The sequence below is a fragment of the Cydia strobilella genome, chromosome 23, assembly GCF_947568885.1.
Source record: "Cydia strobilella chromosome 23, ilCydStro3.1, whole genome shotgun sequence".
Classification (NCBI taxonomy): Eukaryota; Metazoa; Arthropoda; class Insecta; order Lepidoptera; family Tortricidae; genus Cydia; species Cydia strobilella.
In genome coordinates, this window is record NC_086063.1 from 774,171 (window position 1) to 794,314 (window position 20,144).

General features: G+C 35.9%; 1 protein-coding gene across 14 annotated transcripts in view; it reads left to right on the top strand.

Annotated features, from left to right (window-relative positions):
• Positions 1 to 20,144, top strand: part of LOC134751771 (hemicentin-2-like) — a 634,647-nt gene that overhangs the window by 535,930 nt on the left and 78,573 nt on the right. For all 14 annotated transcript variants that reach the window (XR_010128692.1, XR_010128693.1, XR_010128696.1 and 11 more), the window contains one exon: positions 17,037 to 17,186. Coding sequence is in view for 8 of the 14 variants with exons in the window: in XM_063687232.1 (XP_063543302.1) it covers positions 17,037 to 17,186 (150 nt within the window). In the remaining 6 variants the exon portion in view is untranslated. The remainder of the gene's footprint in view (positions 1 to 17,036; positions 17,187 to 20,144) is intronic.

A 20,144-nucleotide genomic window follows, 5' to 3' on the forward strand; every position in this document is an offset into this window, starting at 1 on the left:
CATGGACTGAAATGAGTTGACTAATGGCGCGTTAATTTTAAATTTTGGGAATGATTCAGTTCTGCTGGATGCGGCAGGACATTACACGGACAAGCTAATAAAACATAAACTTAAACTTAACTACAGTTAGTGCAAGGACGTACTGCGCAACCTTAGAGTATGCTCAAAGGCGAAAGAAAGACTAAAGAAATTGGTTCAGCCAACGACGGAACTGGGTGGCAGAAACATCGTTTTGTTTAAAGTTTATTTAGAACACAAATAGTCACATATACAAATCAAATGTGTTTTTTGTTTGTGTCGTTGGCGTATGTGTCGCCACCAACTCATAGTTTTAAGTCAGGTCCCCACTGAAAACCAGCGCCGCGGATTACCGCGGCATTATGCTGAGTGGGGTCCTATTTTAGCGTCCAATGTTTTTTGTCTGTATGTTTCCTTTTTTTCATATATGTAATCTGTAATATAAATGTATTTTCTTTCTTTCTTTCATTCAAATCAATTTTTTTTACTGTTAAATCGCTGCTTCCGCCGAGTTATTTCACATTTGCTGCAGCAATGCAGTTGACAGTAATGTCATGCTGAAATATACTGCATACTACTGAATTACGAGTACTGCCTCAAATGTTAAATAAATATTAAGACCAAACCTCCTCAAGTCAAATTTCATATTTGACGCAGCAGTGCAGTCGGCAGTAATGTCGCGCTGCAGTACTGTTGCAGTAATGATGGTACTCTGAATCCGAACGGTACCGTCAGTATGTATTGTGTGCACTCTGCTGCTGTCTCAATCCTACAATCCTCCTAGTAAGCTGCAGAGGTAAGTGACCCCCCCCCCCTCCCGCAAACAAACCTAACTCTCCAGCTCACTGTACATAATAATATAAACGTACATCAAACCAAAGAAATATAAACCTTTCATCATTCAGCACAAAATTTTCCAAGCCATTTCCAGTATCCCTACAACATGAAATCGCCCGAGGGTCCAGGGGCTGGTTTAAATTAGGATTTTAATTAAACCGGTCCGAGACAGGTTCTACTCGTATTTTACAGGAGTTTTACACTTGACGAGTTTCAGCTGACGTATACAGTTGTCTTTTGAACTTGGAAGTTTGAATGTTCTTGGAAGTTTATTGCTAAGTAATTAATTGAATCAAGAAACTTTCATGATTGTTACGAACTAGACCATGCTAATTTGACATTGATTTTGATAGCCCAACGTTAACGCATTGTCTACGCAATGTTTATATATATCGTTGTCTGAGTACCCATAACACAAGCCTCCTTGGGCTTACCGTGGGACTTAGTTAATCTGTGTTAGAATGTCCTATAATATTTATTTTATTTATTTCTATTTTTATTTTATTTTTAACAATAAGGCAATGTACGAGGGCCACGGAACACACTCGCAGTGTTTCGTGGCTAAATTTTTGTTCTAACTGACAGGCTGATATCGTCCGCCAGACTGGTAATGGGTGGGCCCCTTAAGGCATTGCGTCAAGTTGCAGTGTGGTTCATCCTTTACATTTCGCAGCGCTACATACCTACAAAGAACTCTAGACAAAATTTATTTCTTACAATAATGTCTCCTAGACCCGTAGTTAACTGCACTCATTTAAAACGGACCTTTTTATTAGAAAATATTCTAGGCTGTAGTATCGCTTAGTGTCAGACCAGTCGAGAGCTGCAGATTAAATAGAACTATATCGCCGATATACCACAATAGCTAGCCATACACACACGGATTTGCCCGTCGGATCTGCCTGAAAGATGTGTCTGGCGGACACATTCGTCCGCCGGATGCCCGTCCGCTGCCCATCTGTGTCTATTTCTCGCCACACATTGACGGATGTGTCCGCCAGACTCATCTTTCAGGCAGATCCGACGGGCAAATCCGTGCGTGTATGGCTAGCTAGTCAAACAATGAACATTTTAAACTGAAATAATTTCATATACTGAGAAAAAGTGACCTAATAGTATTGATTGGCAGCGCCATCTCTCTCGCTAGCTCGGTATCACCTGAGATGATCCAGTTAGAAGGTACTGTTCTACCTTAGGGATGGCCAGGGGGCGCCATAAGCCTTCAGTAAGAAGTGCATATACCCAGGTAGAGTCTAATACTATTAAATATGTATAAGTTGTCAGATTATTTAGCTTTTTCATTATAAAAAAATCACAACAAACCTTTCGGCCTGAAAAACTCCGCATTTGATCCACCAAAAATATATTATTCTCTTTATTTAAGAGTGGCATATCTGACTGTAGTTTTATGTAATCTGTGCTCAGGCAAGTGGTTCAGTGAAGCCAGCAGTTTATAGCATCATAACTTGAGTGAAGTTCAGTTAACTTGCTCCAGATTGTTACGCCGCGGTTTGACTTTTGAAAAATAGTTAATATGAATTTCGCAGCATACCATTGGGTTTAAAAACTGTACCATTATGCCTTATATTATATAAAAATACAAAGTGGCAGTAACTATCTGGTATTACTTAATGCCATTCAGTTTATAAACTCCTCTTTTATTTTTACCAGTTCAAACAACATACTTTCGTTCAGTTAATGGTCATGGAAACTTCATTTCAATGTCGGCAAATTTTTGCATTTGGAGATCATTAAGTTATAATGTTTGCAATATTTTGCAGATACACTTTACAATTAAAACCAAAAATTATAAGGCGATTGATTTCGATATTTGGTTGGTAGTTTGGTTCAAGGCAGCAGGCAGACGATTATAAATGATACAAAAAACGATACCAAAAATATAATACTAGATGGAGAACCAGTGACATCTAGCAGTAGTATGGCAAGAAACAAAGCTTCAAATGTTCAAGATCCAAGTAAACTAATGTCATTATCAAATTATATTGATAGACATATTATTTAGAACAAAACACCCCACCTAAGTTTAAATAAGTTTTATTTTTAATGTATTTCTAGCCTTCTAAACACTACATAATATATTGAGATATAGACTCAGAAAACATTTCCATTGTACACTTGGCCGTTTAATTTCTTCAGCTTTCTTTAATTAGCTTCGTTCCGGTCAGTAACTTTTCCGCCATTTGCAGTTATTTCATGCTCCTTTTATGTACCATTTATTAGAACTTACTGCTAGAGATAGTTTAAAGCAGTAGGTTTTAAAGGACGTGAAGTTATTACGTTTTGCGGCTGTAAAACTTGTCTTGCTTACTTTTGCTAAATTAAAATCAAAACTAGGTACTTACTATTTTTACAAGCTTTTATTTAACTTGCAATGTTAATTTGTGATATATTTGGTTCAGGTCAAATCTCGCAAGTTAAGTTAGACCCGCTTGTCATTATTCAATTGAGCTGAAACTTCTCATCCATACTAATATTATAAATGGGAAAGTATGTCTGTCTGTCTGTGTGTTACCTCTTCACGCTTAAACCGCTGAACCGATTTAGTTGAAATTTGGCGTAGAGATAGTTTGAGTCCCGGGGAAGGACATAGTATATTTTTTATCCCGAAAATCATCCCTTAAGAGGGTGAAAAGCGAGGTGGAATCATGGTGGAATTGAGATAATTAATGAGTTGCCTAATATTTGTGTGCATATTATGCTCAAATTGAATGATTGCTATAAGACTTTCTCCAGGCGCTATTCTTACTCTAGCTGGGGTTACTAAGTCCACGCAGACGAAGTCGCGGGCAAATGCTAGTACATATTAAGGTAAGTTGGGTCGATGGAACTCATCAACACAATTCTAATAACCCCAAACACAATTTAACTTACGTCATTATAATATTGCCTTGTCATCCGATTTACATATGTATGCAAAATTTCAGCTAGCTTCCAAGATTTGACCCACTAACATATAGGGCAAGTTAAATAAAGCTTGTAATTTAAAATTTAAATTAAATTTTGTAGAAAGGGCTCCCAGGCTCCCATAACTATAAAGAGTACGCAACACAATTTAAATTTATCATCACACCATGACCATAGACAGACCATATGTCCTTGAAATAAGATATAAGTTTGCTCAGCTGACGACGATATAGTATGAACTGGTCGAGGGAAATCGGACCGTAACCTAATTAAAATCCTCGATTTAATGAATTCTTCATCAGTTTAATTCGAAACGGAAAGAATATTGAAAGTAATCGCACTTAAACTATCGTGAGACATATTTCAAAATATTTATCAGTACGGTGCACGACGTACAACCGCCGCGGACACTCGTGCCTGAGGATGGATTCCCAAAGAATCCGAAACATGTCGCCAAAAGCGACTAAAAATAATAGTGAATAAAAACCGTACTGATAAATTTCGAAATATTGAAAGTTTTCATTAATTTATAAAACTATAATTTGTATAACATTTTTGATGAATCACAAGACTATTTTACAAATTACAACTTGGATTCTTGGAACACTTGGGAAACAATGTGAGTAGAAGCCTTCTTACGGAAATAATTATTTGTAATTTTAAAACTAACACAGGACTTAATCGCGTCAGGCCATAAATAATTATTTGTTTCACTCGTGCGAGGGTTTTAAGGCACGAGGGTTGAACAAACTCTGCCACCTAGAGAAAAACAAAAATTTTCACCACACCAACGCGAGGAAAATACTAATTGCAAAACATCACTAATCAAATCCATATAAACGGTATTAAATATTTATCATTAAAAATCATCACTTGAAAGTCAATTCCACCAGCTAAAATGGGGAAAAAACTCAAAATTTCTTTCTCTCACTCAAAACTTTGCCACTTGTGAATAAAATGAAACTTTCTCATCAGTTTTTGAAGTATCAAGAGAGCCTTTAGAAGCTGGTGTGTTAAAAGATTTAAGTGAGAGTACAATCATTTTAACTGTCAAAACACACTAAGTATATACAGTGGAATACCTCAGGGTTCTGGTATAGGCCCTGTGCTTTACATTTTATACACAATTAACTTGTTACGTTAACAAGAGCCATAAAAAACGGCTCTTTGTATTAAAGATTTACTCATAAGTGTGTCAAGTTCAATACACCTTTTACCTAGGTTAGTTGAGATTCCTACCAATGCAATCATATTAAAATAGACGTCCCATTTCTCTCTATTCAACGAAGCTAAGTCTTAGTGTTGAAGTCACAAATTCGATCAACGTATGACAACGCTTTATAAATTCAAATCGCTGAGTGCTCTCTATCGTACAAAATTATGCACCTAATAACTAGATGCCAATTCTGATTTATCAATTTGTAAGGGTTCCATCTTGTTTCGATACGACCGTGAATTGTGCAGGAGGCCTAGCCAAGTGACAATCGTTGATAGAAAAAGCCAATCGAAACTGAGATACTTACTTGGCTAGCGCGATTACCCAAAATGAGTCGTGGCCTCCAACACAAGAGCTCTCGCCGACGCCGAGCTCACAGAGATCCGCCTCCACTCCATCCGCCCAACGATATCTAGAACAACCGGACACGGCCAGTTGGTCGACCTAAGGTAGGCCCTTTTGGCTGCCCGACCTTCACCCATCCTTTCGAGGTGACCGAGATAATGTATGAAAATAGTCACGTGACTTTTCGTAGCATTTGTCATCCTGATACATTTATTATTTTCGTTTGGCGTTGTCGATGTGTCATCTTGGCTCCCAGGTATCTCACGCGCAACAATAAGTACGAGCAAAATAGCTTGACACGACTCCTGATTGCATTTCGTCAGCATCAATCAGCATATGGCAACGCTGATAGGTGCTCACGGTCCAAGTCGTGTCAAAATAAGATGGAAACTATATCAAATTTTAAAAACAGAATCGGCCCCGAGAATATTATGCTCTATTTTTAGCCTCAAGAATATGTTAGATAGTCCGAATTATCGGACGTGAAGTTAGGTTTGACAGGGTGAGAACAGCGTTGGAATTTGCATAATATATCATTGCAGCGTATTTTTAAATCGACTTCAAAATTTCGAAAAGAGAGCTTCTAAATAGGGGATATTACTGCATTGTTCTGTCACCAGAGTGCAGCACCAGCCTTTTTAGTAAACCATAGAGTAACTTATACATACTGTACCTTTAACAGGTTTTTGACAAGTTTTTAGAAATAATAAAATATGACATTGATGCATCAAGGCGGTTTGTTTACGGAGGACCTACCGGGAAACGCGAATCCGAAATTTCGCTATCTGCATCTTTATCGCTCGAATATGCAAGTGACAGAGATGTGAGATAACGAAATTTCGATTTTCTAGTTTCGCGATAGACCCTCAGATTGTGGTAGTGGCGCCCCCTAAGCAGTTTCGCGTAATATTCCCTATTTGTACTTGTGTTTTTATAACAAGCTTATGCCTTATATGGCTTGACTGGAAAATATTAAATTTGGGGGGTTGTAAATTAGTCGGGACCCTTAAATTGGGCTTTCTGATATTTCGAGTTCTGTTTTGTTTAAAAGGCTAAATATCAGGATCTGATGATGATCTAAAGATATCGTGGGATTAATTGTGATTCGAAATGATTAATTATTTATTATTAGGTATATTTGATTAATCATGAGGAAATGGATATTCCCATTATGTACTTCTTTTGCTGTTTTTTTGACATTTAGATTTTATTCTAGAAACTAGTATTTTTTTTTTTAATATATGTTTCACGATCTTTTTGTGAAATTCTTAGTATTAAATTTGATCTGTATAATAATTCAATTATATTTACATCAAATTCAAATGTTTTATTCGTGATAAACTTAAAACTAAAAAATAAATAAATTGCTCAATAAATTGCTCTGATAATTAACTTAAGATAATATAATTATATGTAATACCTACTTACGATTCATAAGTGCTTGTTGCGAGGCCTACATGAATAAAGTATATTTGAACTTTGAACTTTAGTTGTGAACTCGGTTTGTGTGGTGCCTTTGTCACTGGTTCCCTGCTTTACAAGTTATACTAGGGCACTAATTCGAGGGCTGGTCTAAGTGGGGACGAATTAGGCATTTTAGGTAGGTATATTTTAAAATAAGTAGAGCGCTGGTAGCCTAGTGGCAAGAGCGTGTCACTTTCAATCCAGAGGTTGTGGGTTCAAATCTAGGCTCGTATGATAAATTATGATGATGATGACGATATACATTTTATCCGCTATCGCTTATGACCTGATCCTCAAACTTATAACTTAAAGAACCTGGCCGAGAACCGCGAAAACTGACGTATGTTCCACCGACAAGAGCCATGCTCTTAAAATTATGATGATCATGAAGACATACAATTTATCCGCTATCGCTTATGACCTGCTTCTCAAACTTTACGTAAAGAACCTGGCCGAGAACCGCCAAAACTGGCGTATATTCCACCGACAAGAGCCGTGCTCTTAAATTATGATGATGATGACAACATACATTTTATCCGCTATCTCTTATGACCTGATCCCCAAACTTAACTATCTAGACTGAAGTTTGGGCGTCTCGGTTATTATTGGGCTTCCGTTGTGGACAAATTCTGTGGTCACCGCGCACTAACGAAGCCGGTTTACTTACTGTTTGCTGCAAACTAGAAACAAATTACCTACTACAAACTGAAATATGTGTCATCTTACTATATGTGCCATTTTCAATCAAAAGGGTATTTATTGTCGGTTATTAAATCACATTTACAAACGGGTCTATCGCGAATTAATTTTGTTACCTTTATTTACCGACGTTTCGACACAGGTTTCACTGGTCGTGGTCGCGGCTAACTGACGTCCCAGCAAAATGTCAAAACAGAGATTTGTGTGACTACCCCACGAAAAGTGCATTTAAAGTTTGAGGTATCACATTTTCAAACCACCCACTACACATAAATGTTAATTATTGTCAATAGTCCGAAACGCAACACTCACAACATCCGCGCACACATCCGAAGATAGATCCCTTGGCTTTAACTTCTGGATCACTGGTCCCCAAGTTGCCGATAAGTTAAAACCATCTTCATCATCACACAAATCTCTGTTTTGACATTTTGCTGAGCTATTTATTGTATATAAATTATACGGAAGAATGCAGGGTAACGAAGTATTTAATAATAATAAAATATTCATTTTCCTTATTATTTTTATTTGTTACTTGGGCGTTTTAATGTAAATAAAAAAGTATTTAAAGGATTAGATAGGTACAGTTAAAGAAATTAATTTTCGTACCATTTCGTACCTTGTCACAGTGACAATAGTAAGTCGATAGGGACCTCATACTATTGTCACTGTGACAAGGTACGAAATGGTACGGGTCTACTGAAAATTCCTTGATCGTACCTATACGCAACGAAACCCGCATTGTTTGAATTTAATCTTCATAAAATATTCGACAGCACCTAAGCGTAGAAAATTTGGCAATAAAAAGAATTTTGAACCATTACATTGATGAATGTTACTTAACTTTTTGTCGAACCTTACATAGAAAGATGACAACGGGAGAGTGAATTCGTAAAACTTGTTACTTATGGAAAGGACCGGGACTTTTTGTTGGATCTGGATGATGTTATGCAACATGGAAGCTGTTTGAAAAGAAAACAATCTTATATTATTTTTTATATCTCTAGTGGCGATGTATCCAAAACATTTATTTGCAACATCAGGCAAGCCAATGATGATGATGTTAAATATGTCATGTAAACATTAAATAATTTTATGGTTTAGACTCACTTGTTTCAATCACTCGCGCGACATGTTTCGGAGAGCCAAAAGAAACTGAATTAATTGGTTGTTTGGTTGGTGGTTGGAAGCAATTGGTTTTGAGAAAGGAGAAAAATCTGGAGGTCATCTTGCTTATGGATCTTACTGCTCTTAAAAATCTTGAAAGATTGAAGGGTGGTGGTCGTTGTGGGGTGCGGATTTGGTGGTTTCGTGGGAATCTGCCGAATCCTATACCGGAACAGGTGATGCAACAGAAAACTGTCCCGCCAAAATGATTTTTATTTAGGTTTTAAGTTTTCTATTATTGTATGTATAAAAAAAATAAAAAAAAATATTAGGGGACATCTCAGACAGACCAACCTAGCCGAAAACTAAGCAAAGCTTGTACTATGGGCGCTAGGCGACGATATACATACTTACACAAATAAATGCCCTTACCGGGATTCGAACCCAGGACCATCGGCTTCACAGACAGGGTCACTACCCACTAGGCCAGACCGGTCGTCAAGTATGTATGTATTCTTTATTGTACATAGAAAAACAAATACGAGAAACACATTATTATTATATGTTTGTTAGTTTGTAAGATAGGTATCTATGGGCCCTAGTTGCCTAAAAATAAATGATATTAAATTTTAAGTTAAACGAAATATAGACCAATCAAATTTGATCCAAAAAAAGTGTTTTGAGGAATTAATTCCCAGCAAGCTGGAAATCATTTTAATACCTTCATTTGGTCCTAAATGCGTGTAATCTGAGTTTGCTTAATTTCAGAAGGTGTGCATAAATTTTGGGAGCCTTGGGAGACACATTTTTCCTTGAATTGCCAAACCACTCGATGTAGAAGGAACCCACCATCAATTACAATGTCACTACCAGCAAGGTGTTGTGGATCAGACTATCGAAAAAGACTTCTCAGAGTTTAACATGATTATACCAAAAAAAATTCAAAGCGGCCATTATTTACAAACTGACTACAAATTCATAATCAAACCTCACACACCTGGGATTGAGCAAACTCGGATTACACGCATGCAGGACCAACTGAAGAATTTCCAGCTTCCTGGGAATTAATTCGCCGAAAAAATCTAATTCGATTGGCCTAATATGTAGCAACGTTAACATTTTTTGTATGATCATTTTTTTTTAAAGTGAAGTACTTGTATATTAAAATTACTTGAACAGACTGTTGCATAACATCATCCAAACCCAATCCTTCCCAAGTGTCGACCTGCCATGGCCCTTACCCTAAAAAGGGTACCCTGCTCAATTGGTTCTGCAAAATTCAACTTTGAAATCTTAAAAAATTGTAATATACAGCGCCACCTAATCTCATTTAGATTCCATCTCAACTATATTATAATTATACTTACTTATTATTACTGTAATATATTTAAGAACCTAGTATTAAGACATAATGACATGTAAAAATATTTTTTATCAATAAATTTATTATTTATTTATTTAAACTTTATTGCACATAAAATTATAAGTACAAATGGCGGACTTAATGCCATAAGGCATTCTCTACCAGTCAACCACTGGGCTAAAAAGAGATGGTTGTTAGGTGCAGGATTAATACTCGAAAAATTAAAACGATAATCGCTACCTACTATTTACAAAATAAGTATTTACAAAGTAAATACTAATTAATATACTATGAATAATAAATGATCGTATCGTATCGTATTATATCTGTAGTATTATTCGTTATTATTCGACCCCACCCTAATCTAGCTTTTGTAGTACTTTATAATAATTTCCGTGATAAAACCAACCTAGACCTTTCCCTGGAACCCAAACCACAGAATAAGTAATAGTATTATCATACAGAACGGCCACGCACCGCCCCGCCCCGATTCGAATTACCTCGCCCCGCGACAGCAGATTGACGACCTTTTGTCGACCGCTCAGTACACTGTTTTTAAGCAACTTACACAGTGACGCATGCCGCGTGTACATTCGTGCCGTTCACACATAGAAACGCAAGTGATTTTTGATGTATAGCTTGTCCGCCCTTTGCTATTACATACCTACATCTGACCTAATAGAATTCCATGCCTTGTAATATACCTTTCCCTTGATGGAATAAACTAGGGATAGGGAGTCTATTACTCGAGGTTAATTTATAGGTCAATTAATAGCGGCCTTATAGTGTGAAGGCCTTTCACTAAAGGGTCGACGTGATTTAGTTTTTAGGGTTCCGTACCCAAAGGGTAAAAACGGGACCCTATTACTAAGATTTCGCTGTCCGTCTGTCTGTCACCTAGATTGAAATTTTCACAGGCGATGTATTTCTGTTGCCGCTATAACAACAAATACTAAAAAGTACGGAACCCTCGGTGCGCGAGTCCGACTCGCACTTGCCGGTTTTTATATCGTATCCTACTATTAATTTAGCCATATTTAGCTAAGTGTTTTCGATCTTAAAATATATTACATTACATTACATTCCATCCCTTCTAATACTATAATTATTATAAATTCGAAAGTTACTCTGTCTTCACGCTTTAACCGCTGAACCGATTTAAATGAAATTTGGTTAGGAGATTTAAATTAATTTTCATTCGTATCAAAATATATTATTTTCAGTAACTTATTTTTAGGGCGCCATTCATTTATTACGTATGACGAGTTTTGACCACCTGTGTAAGAAAAAAAAAATTACTAATGGAATTTTTATTCTAAAATAAATTATTTGAATTGAAAAATTGAATTGAAAAATAAGAAAACGCTAACCCCCTCCCCCCCCATATTGGCTATATTACGTAAGAATACAGGAAAAATGAATACGTTTTGTTGGTTTGAGTGTTTATTTTTCAAAAAAATCATTTTTGGAACGTTTATTTGTACCTTCAAAGGTACTGGAGCCCGTTTAAGCTAACTCTTTGATAGTATAGCGTGGGGAAGTGTTATTTAAACGTCATAATTTTACAGAAATAAAAAAAAATCGTTTTGTGATCTTACGTAAGAACTATGAAAACCCCCTCCCACCCCCTTGTAAGAAAAAATAAGATATATTATCCCCCCCCCCCCCCCCTAAATCGTCTCGTAATAAATGAATGGCACCTAGAAGGGTTTTATATTTGTGCCATTTTCATCCAAAAGGGTACATATTGTCGGTTGTCAATAAGGCGCTATTTCCATGTAGCTTCAATTTGAAATCAACCTTATCGACAAGCGACTATGTGGTACCTTTTGGTTGAAAACGTCACATTTTACAAGCTTTTATTTAACTTGCAATGTTTGCTTGTAATGTTTGTTCAAATCTTGCAAGCAAAATTAGATTTACTTCCAATTTATGGATCTCAGCTATCTGAAAATAATTAATTTTTATTTTTATTTATTTATTTTATTATTCAAATGAGCTGAAACTTCACACACATATATGTAATTAAGATGACAACCTAATTGTGTTTGGGTTTGTCAAAATTGTAGTACTAGTTGCCAGTTGAAAGAAAAGTACAGTCAGCGATAAAAGCTTGTATCAAAATGACAGTACCTAAACTCCATCGTAGCCTGCGCACACATTGACGCAAATAAAACCAAAACTCCAAGTTTTCACCTGCCCGTTTTAAAATAACAAAGAAAATATCCCATTGTGCGCATCCATATTTCATGAGGCGATCCGGGAACAGATGGTGGGAGTATTCGCTTCATTGAGCCGGGTTACTGCTTAACGTTCTCTGTGAGGGCTGTAACACCTGTGGAAAAGGTAACATGTAGGAATGGGGAATTTGGAAAGTTGGACCAAAAATATTAAGTAGGGCATGAATACCGGAATCCCGAAATCCTGAAATTCTGATCTAGAGAAAGATGGGACCGATTTTTAAGATATTATTAAAAATAAATAAATAAATATTGGACATTCTTACACAAATTAAGCCCTACAGTAGGTAAGCTTCATCAGAAGGGTTACGTTATGGGTAGGTAGGTACTGACACAGACGACGATATATATAATATATAAATAATTTAATCTATATGGAAAACACCCAAATGGCAGTCGCGTTCGTAAAAACGATTCTTGGGATTAGTACACTTCTTTATGAATGGAATAGGAATGAAATAGAAAAAGTTTTTGAGTGTTAAAAATGTAGTCTTATTTTTACCCGTGTTTTATATTTACCCCACCTGACCCTAGTTAACGTTACGCGTAGATATGCCGGCCGGCATAAAACAATTTAAGAAGTCATGTCACTTGTGGACATAGTCAGTGATAATTTTAAAACTAAAACGGGACTTAATCGCGTACAAACTTACGTTTATTTATGGCCTGACGTTTCGAACGTGACGTTACGTTCGTGGTCACAAACGTAAGTTTGTACGCGATTAAGTCCCGCGTTAGTTTTAAAGTTATGAGTGAAAATCGTGTTAGTTTAATCAGTATATAGTCAGTGATACCTAGAGCTAGACATTTTTTTTATTTTCTAAAATTTCTGGGCAGCATAATATTTGAAAGGGTACACTCAGCTTTAGGCAGTGTGCTATTAGCTTAGCGTCCCTACACAAAATGTAATATATTATACAACAAACTTGCCAAATCTGTATACAAAAACACAACAAAGTATTTACTCATTTATACCAACCCTACACACGTCCAATTTTATAACATCAGATTAGAACCGTATTTCTTACAAAACGACAAAATTCTTATACATAATACCATCCCTTACGACCTTTTTTTACTCCAGTAGAGAAGGGTCGAGCGATTCAGTTTATTTATTCCCGTTAATTTGATGGAAATCACAGCTCAGAAGCCCCCCTTTAAATCTTATTGCTTTGAACGGATTGCGCAGGTAAATTTTGGGATTGACTGGAATTTCGTAGTTTTGGAGTTGGATTAATTTGTTTAAATTTCGATGAACATCTTTTGACTTCGAAAAACCGTTCATATGACTGACACGTATTACTGACATTTATCCAGTCCACAAAATATACCTCGCGTGCAATTTTGAATATTATGTAGTACACAATTGGATTGATAAAATGGTCATTGAATGTTTCGATGGGATTGATAAAATGGTCATTGAATGTTTTGAATGGATTGATAAAATGGTCATTGAATGTTTCGATGGGATTGATAAAATGGTCATTGAATGTTTTGATTGGATTGATAAAATGTGAATTGCAGGGGTCGGAAACCGGTATTTGCTCGATACAAAAATACCGGTATTATTACGTTCTTTTTCGTTCTTTTGTTTATAATTTCATTTTTAATGGGACGTTTTAATAATGCAAAATTGTTTTCTAAATATATGATTCAGTCCTACGTAATGAGCATAAAAAAATTCAAAATATTGGGCTATTTCGGGGTTTTAAAAAAATACCGGTTCCGAGCCCTGGTGAATTGAATGTTTTGATTGGATTGATAAAATGGTCATTGAATGTTTTGATTGGAATGTCAGACATTGCGCGGCATTACAATATTTCACGATGTCAACATGCGTAAAGTACAGTTCTGCTGGGCTGCTCGCGGCACAACACGTGGGGTCATTTTAGACCTCTAGACAGACTTCTCGTTCGATGGTTTACGTACAGTCATGGCCACGGTGCTTACAAAATATCTGAACACCCCTTTATTGTCAAGGCGTTAAAGTGCGTGTTTAGATATTGTGAGCACCTCGGCCGCTCTGATATATCTGATGGCGACTGTACAAATGGTACTACTACTATTTTAATTAGTCATGCGGGTAATCGATTGTACCCACTTAAAATTTAGTGATCTCACTAAACGGTAGATTAACCACACAACTTTACGGTCATATATTACCAATTTTCAACTTTATTAAGCTAGTATTAAAGTTCATCTTTTTATAACCATCTAACCAAATAACGTTTTACCATTTATCACTCATATTACACTGAAATTAAGGTTCATAATACTTAATTATCTTACATGTATCATTGGAAATATATTAGGAATTACTTTGTCGTAATTAAATTTGTTTGAGCCTTTTAGTTGGAAAAACTTTGAGGTTCGTCCCATGGCGATTGAGGTTGGTTTGTTTATCCGGCTTAAATAAATATATGTGAGCAGACAGAGCTGTCAGAAATATGTAGACTTTAGGTAGGGTCTCTATTGTTTTATTGAAAGTCATAATGTAATGATTGTCATATTATCATTAGGCATAATTTGGTTTTTCTCAGAAACGCGTAACTTTTCAGGATTGCCATAAAACAAACCTAACCTAACCTAAACTATCTATAGGATAACCCGAGGAGAATCCTGAAAAGTTAACGGTTTCAGAATTATGACTAATGATAATATGACAACCATTACATTATGACTTTCAATAATTATGTCAAACAAAGGGGGCCTTGAGGGTTCTTTAATTTAATTAAAATTAGTTTTTTTACCTGTTTACTCATAAGGTTGTTGCTTTAAATGTCAGGCTGGCTGGCCCAAAAAATACGTTGACAAATTATTTTAGGAAGAATTTCTAGCCTTCAGTAGCAGACTTTGAATCATTTCTGCTTTTTGGTTTATTAAAATAGCCTGGTGTAGGATTGGGCAGATTCCCACGGAACTGCCTAAAAACCACACCCCTCGGCCAGAAGTCTGCGCTCACGATAAAAAGATCCTGGGGTCCGCTTGGCGACCTAACCCCAAGAATTGGCACAAAAAAGTCAAATGGCGCTTCGCAGTTTTAGTATATAAACTAGAGTTTTTACGATACCTAGCGTAGTATTCAAAGGAGAATTTAGACTTCATAGCGATTATCACTCTAACATATACTGTATTTAATTCTCGATGTTTTGTCCATGCATCCCGGATCAAACCGGAATGCTCCAGTTTCAACCGGACAATCCGGACATTTAGGTATTAAGCTGTTTAGAGTTTGCGTCATTGAAGGAATTGTATTCCAATTTCGACTGTTGTCTATGTGCAGTGGCGAGAGAATTACAAGCTACGAGCTAGAAGTAGATAGTAATTATTGTAATTAAATTACTAAACTCCCTTCTTTGCCTTCTGGCATTAAGTCCGCCATTTGTACATAATTGTATATCATTGTTTGATCTTACTTTTCTTGGGGTTTGGCAGCAGACACGGGATACTAAGGCTGGGTCAAAATTATTTTCGTTGTCTTGTTTCTGACCACTCTGTCATTCTTCTATTTTTGTATTTTATCAAATAAATAAAAAAAAGTTGTAAAAAAAATCGTTTATTTCAGGATTATAGTCCATAATACAAATAAGAATAAAAGCAAAAATAATAATAATAAAAGCAAAATTAAAAAGGCTTTCTGACAAAAATTTTAAATTAAATTTCACCCCATACAAAAAGCTGCACTCCGTCACATTTTTTGGGACAAAAACCAAGACAACGAAAAGAATTTTTCGTGCAGCTTAAATGAAAAGTTCAATCTCAGGTCAATAAATTCGTTTACATCATTATGAGTACTTCGTCCGCATTTTTGGGTTGCGCTTTCGTTTCACCGGTTAACCAAAATAGCCTTATTTCACTTCACTTTACAGTTGAACACACACAAACCGGGTCAATCGTACGAATAGTCCATCAATCTATGTCCAATCGCCTTTAAAAAGTAACAAATTCCATACGAAAACACACCAACATACAACCTTTTCACGCTGAGAATAGGAAAAAGCATTTAATTTTGAACTTTACGGTCGAAAGAATAAAGATTAAAGGTAAAACATGTTCAAGTTGATTGAAATGTTTCAGTGATGCATGAATTTGCTTTGTACTTTGCAATTAAAGAGAATGTGTAAAACGCCTTTGTTCCGAGAAACGCTTTTAGAAAAGGACTCGGTAATGTGATACTGATAAAGCTTCTTAGAGGTCATTTGGAAAATAAAAATGTTTTTTTAATACTATCTAAAGTACCTACCTACGTAGACAGTTTATCGCGTCTATTGTAGCAATGAGGCAGCAGAGACAAACATCAACAAATAATAATATTTTGACTAGGTAACTGATTGGCGTATGTAAAAACGAAAACTTTGTTACAAAATAAAATTTAGTTACCTACTCGTAACAGTGACTACAAATTGAGTTTTTACTGTCAACAGTTTTTGGCGTTATTGTTATTCACTTTCATGTAGGTGAAGTCTTCAAAATTTGGTACATTTATTTAATATTCATTATATATTCTGTCATAAATTGAATTTTATTGGGTACCTTTTCCCATTTTTCTTTTTAATCCGATAAGAGCAGACGACTATACGGAGCCACGCCGTTCTGTCGCCAAAACAGTGTTTAGTTTTAAGTTTGTTAAATCTATATGTACCTATGTTACTCTGTTACATATTGTGTACATAGCCCTTGTTGCCCTTTTTGGCATTGTTGGCCTTAGGCCTTTGTTTCCTGACAATTTTTTGTTTTGCCTTCACTTGAACAAATTTCATATTCACCTACAGTACATATGTCGTTGATAGTATTTTCTAAGTTGTCTATTTCTTTGTTACAGCCCAACGCTCTACTCCTGACAACACGACCGTCCAGCAGAGCCTGGCTCTGACGATATCTCGAGAGGAGCTTGGTGGTGAACTGAAATGCTCCGTCTCATCTGACGCTTTGGACGAACCGATCGTGAAACGAGTCAAGCTCGATGTTAGAGGTAAGTCAATAGTAGTTTACTATTAACACATTCACTGCCAGGGCGAGCTACGCGCTACAAGCGTAGCCGATAACACGGCTTTTCCCATTCGTAGCGAAAACGCCTACGAATAGAGAACCAGCCTGTCGCTGCGCTGGCGACATCATGATGACCATGACCATGGTACAGAACATTCGATTAGAATGAGTTTTCAAACGGAGGTTTTAGAAACGCGTGGTCGGAAAGAGCAACAATAGTATGATTTCTGAAAATTTGATTTTATACCTAAATAACTAAAATGGACATTGAACTTACTTACTATTAGGCAGAAAAATGATATTGTATGCTGATGACACATCAATTGTAGTAAGTGCTGAAACTGAAACATACGAAGAACTGCAAGTAAAAATAGTTAAAACTATTCACACATGTGATCCAGAAAAAAAAATATGTTATTCCAAACGGGTAAACCTACAGCAACACTACATGTCACCTCAAGGGACAATAGAATATTACAAAAAGTAGCCAACGTTAATCGTCTTGGATTTCAGTTAGATGCTACATTAAAGTGGAATCTCCACATAGGTTTGGTTTGTAGTAAAATCGCGAAGGGTATTTATGCAATGAGACAACTCAAAACCTTAGAATCGAACGATAGCTTAAAGCAGATTTATTACGCCTATGTACATTCAATAATTCGTACGGCGTACTACTGTGGGGAAAATCTATTGAAAATGAGCGAGCGAAGATGATTGCCAGAGGTATTATTATAGCCCACAAGTATATCATTATAATAATCTAATTGTAATAGTATTACCCATAGATTTGAATTTGATTATGTGCTACTGAATCCAGCCTCTTTGCTCACACATCACAAATCTCACTCCCAACTTCGTTCCTAAATCACCCGCTAGTTCCTAATAGGTATTAGCTGAATTAAATGAGTTTTTCCTTATCCGTATAATTGCGACCATTAATAACCCCGTATCTCTCTTAATGAAAATTTATTCCGTTGCTAAATTAAACTGGAAAAAGTCGAGGTTAAGGAGGAGTTGGGTCATATCTACGTCATAACGTCTTAGAATAGAAAATGCATATTATAAAATACATATTTTTTTATCCTCCCGCCATTTCGTCCTAAAGATATAAAAAGATTAATTTAATCCCATTTTTATTTCCTTAGGAGTTTATTAGTTATCCATGTTTAAAAAAATCCATTTTAGTGGACGGTTACTACTTTCATTTGTTATCTGAGTAACGAAACTCTTTTATGTAACAATTTTCAATAGTGTAAAAGCCAGAGAATACAAATAAATAATTTGCATTCAATCTTACGTTTTTCGGTAACGGATTTAAACCATTCTCTGGTTTAAATTGTATGATGGCAATTATTTTTTTAAAATAAAATAACAAAAAAATATTAGGTAGCCAATTTGACCAAAATATTGTTGAGAAATATTTGAAAGGGTATTATAATGTAATGTTCTTTACTCATTAACTTAAGTTGAACCAAAATGTATGAACACAAAAATGACAACACGTAAATTACAAGAAAACTGTAGAACGATCTCGTTTTCCCTCTCCCTTAACCGTTCAATCTAAGACGTACAGACGTACTAACAGATAATAAAGCCAATGAAGTGCAAATAATTACATTATATTTCACGAACACTGCAACAAATGGCCTCCATCTACCAAAATTATTATTCCAACAGATCATTTCCAAAAACTCCTATTGGAGTTTCCCCTATTTTTATAAATCTCGGCCTTAACAGTGTTAAAATTTCTCTTCGTAGAATTTACTTTATGATTGCTGATAATATTTATTTTCTTTTGTGCTCCATTTCTGTTCTGTTTTTATGCTAACTATTTTGTAACGATTAAATCTGTTTTATCTTGCGAAAGGAAGATTTTTGAATTTTCGTGATATTACGAAGCTTTGGTAATTGGAAGTGTTTTTTTAGAAATATTTTGATGCAGTTGCGTTTACACAGGTAAATAATAGCATAGAGTAACTTATACTAGAGCGGTACTGTCATAGTAAATTTTGTAACCCCAGTAAATTCACTGCCATCTGTCGACACACTTTAAAACTAAAAATAAATAATTATAAAAATACGATAAAATGTATTTAAATATGGATAAATGATTTTTTTATTTGCATTAATTATTTTTATATGATTTTGACCCATGTTCTTTCACTGGTATGCGTTAAAATTATAAATAACAAACGAAACAGTCAACGCCCTCTATACGAGAGTAGGCCAAAACTAGTGGCGCCATCTGATCGAGAATTAAATTTTCGTGATTTTCGAGGCACGTTTTTTCCTTAGATTGTATCCATCTATTACGGAGTTATATCTATCTTTGATAATAGGTACCACGGATTCCATTCGGTAGGTAAGATCATATATGAATTCAATATTTATTAACAATTTTACTACGGACAGACAGTATGTAGTTTTCTATAAAAAATGTACCTAATATTGACGCCCAGAGTTTAGCACGTTTACGCCAAACCATAGTAGACGCTGGTAACTTTGCTTAGACTAGTGTGCTACGTTAATTATGTCGAAAATTGTCCCCAAATATTAAATGACAATTTTAACCTGGGGCCAGAAGGTTCTGGAGTGGCGTCCGCGTACCGGAAGACGAACTGCCGGTAGGCCTCCAACGAGGTTGAGCGACGACCTGGTGGAGGTCGCGGGAATTCGGTGGATGCGAGCGGCACAGGATCGGTCGGAGCGGCGAGCCTTGGGGGAGGCCTATGTCCAGCAGTGGACGTCTATCGGCTGACATGATGATGATGAATTTTAAACTAACATATTAACTAACATTAAGAATATTTCCATTTTGGCGAGCACTATGTAAACCTTTCGAATTAATTACCTATCTGAATTTTCAGCTACAAAAAAGAGAAATAACAGATGAGTACTTAGTATAGGATTTCCAACAAAGTCGAGACTTTAGGAGGCTAAG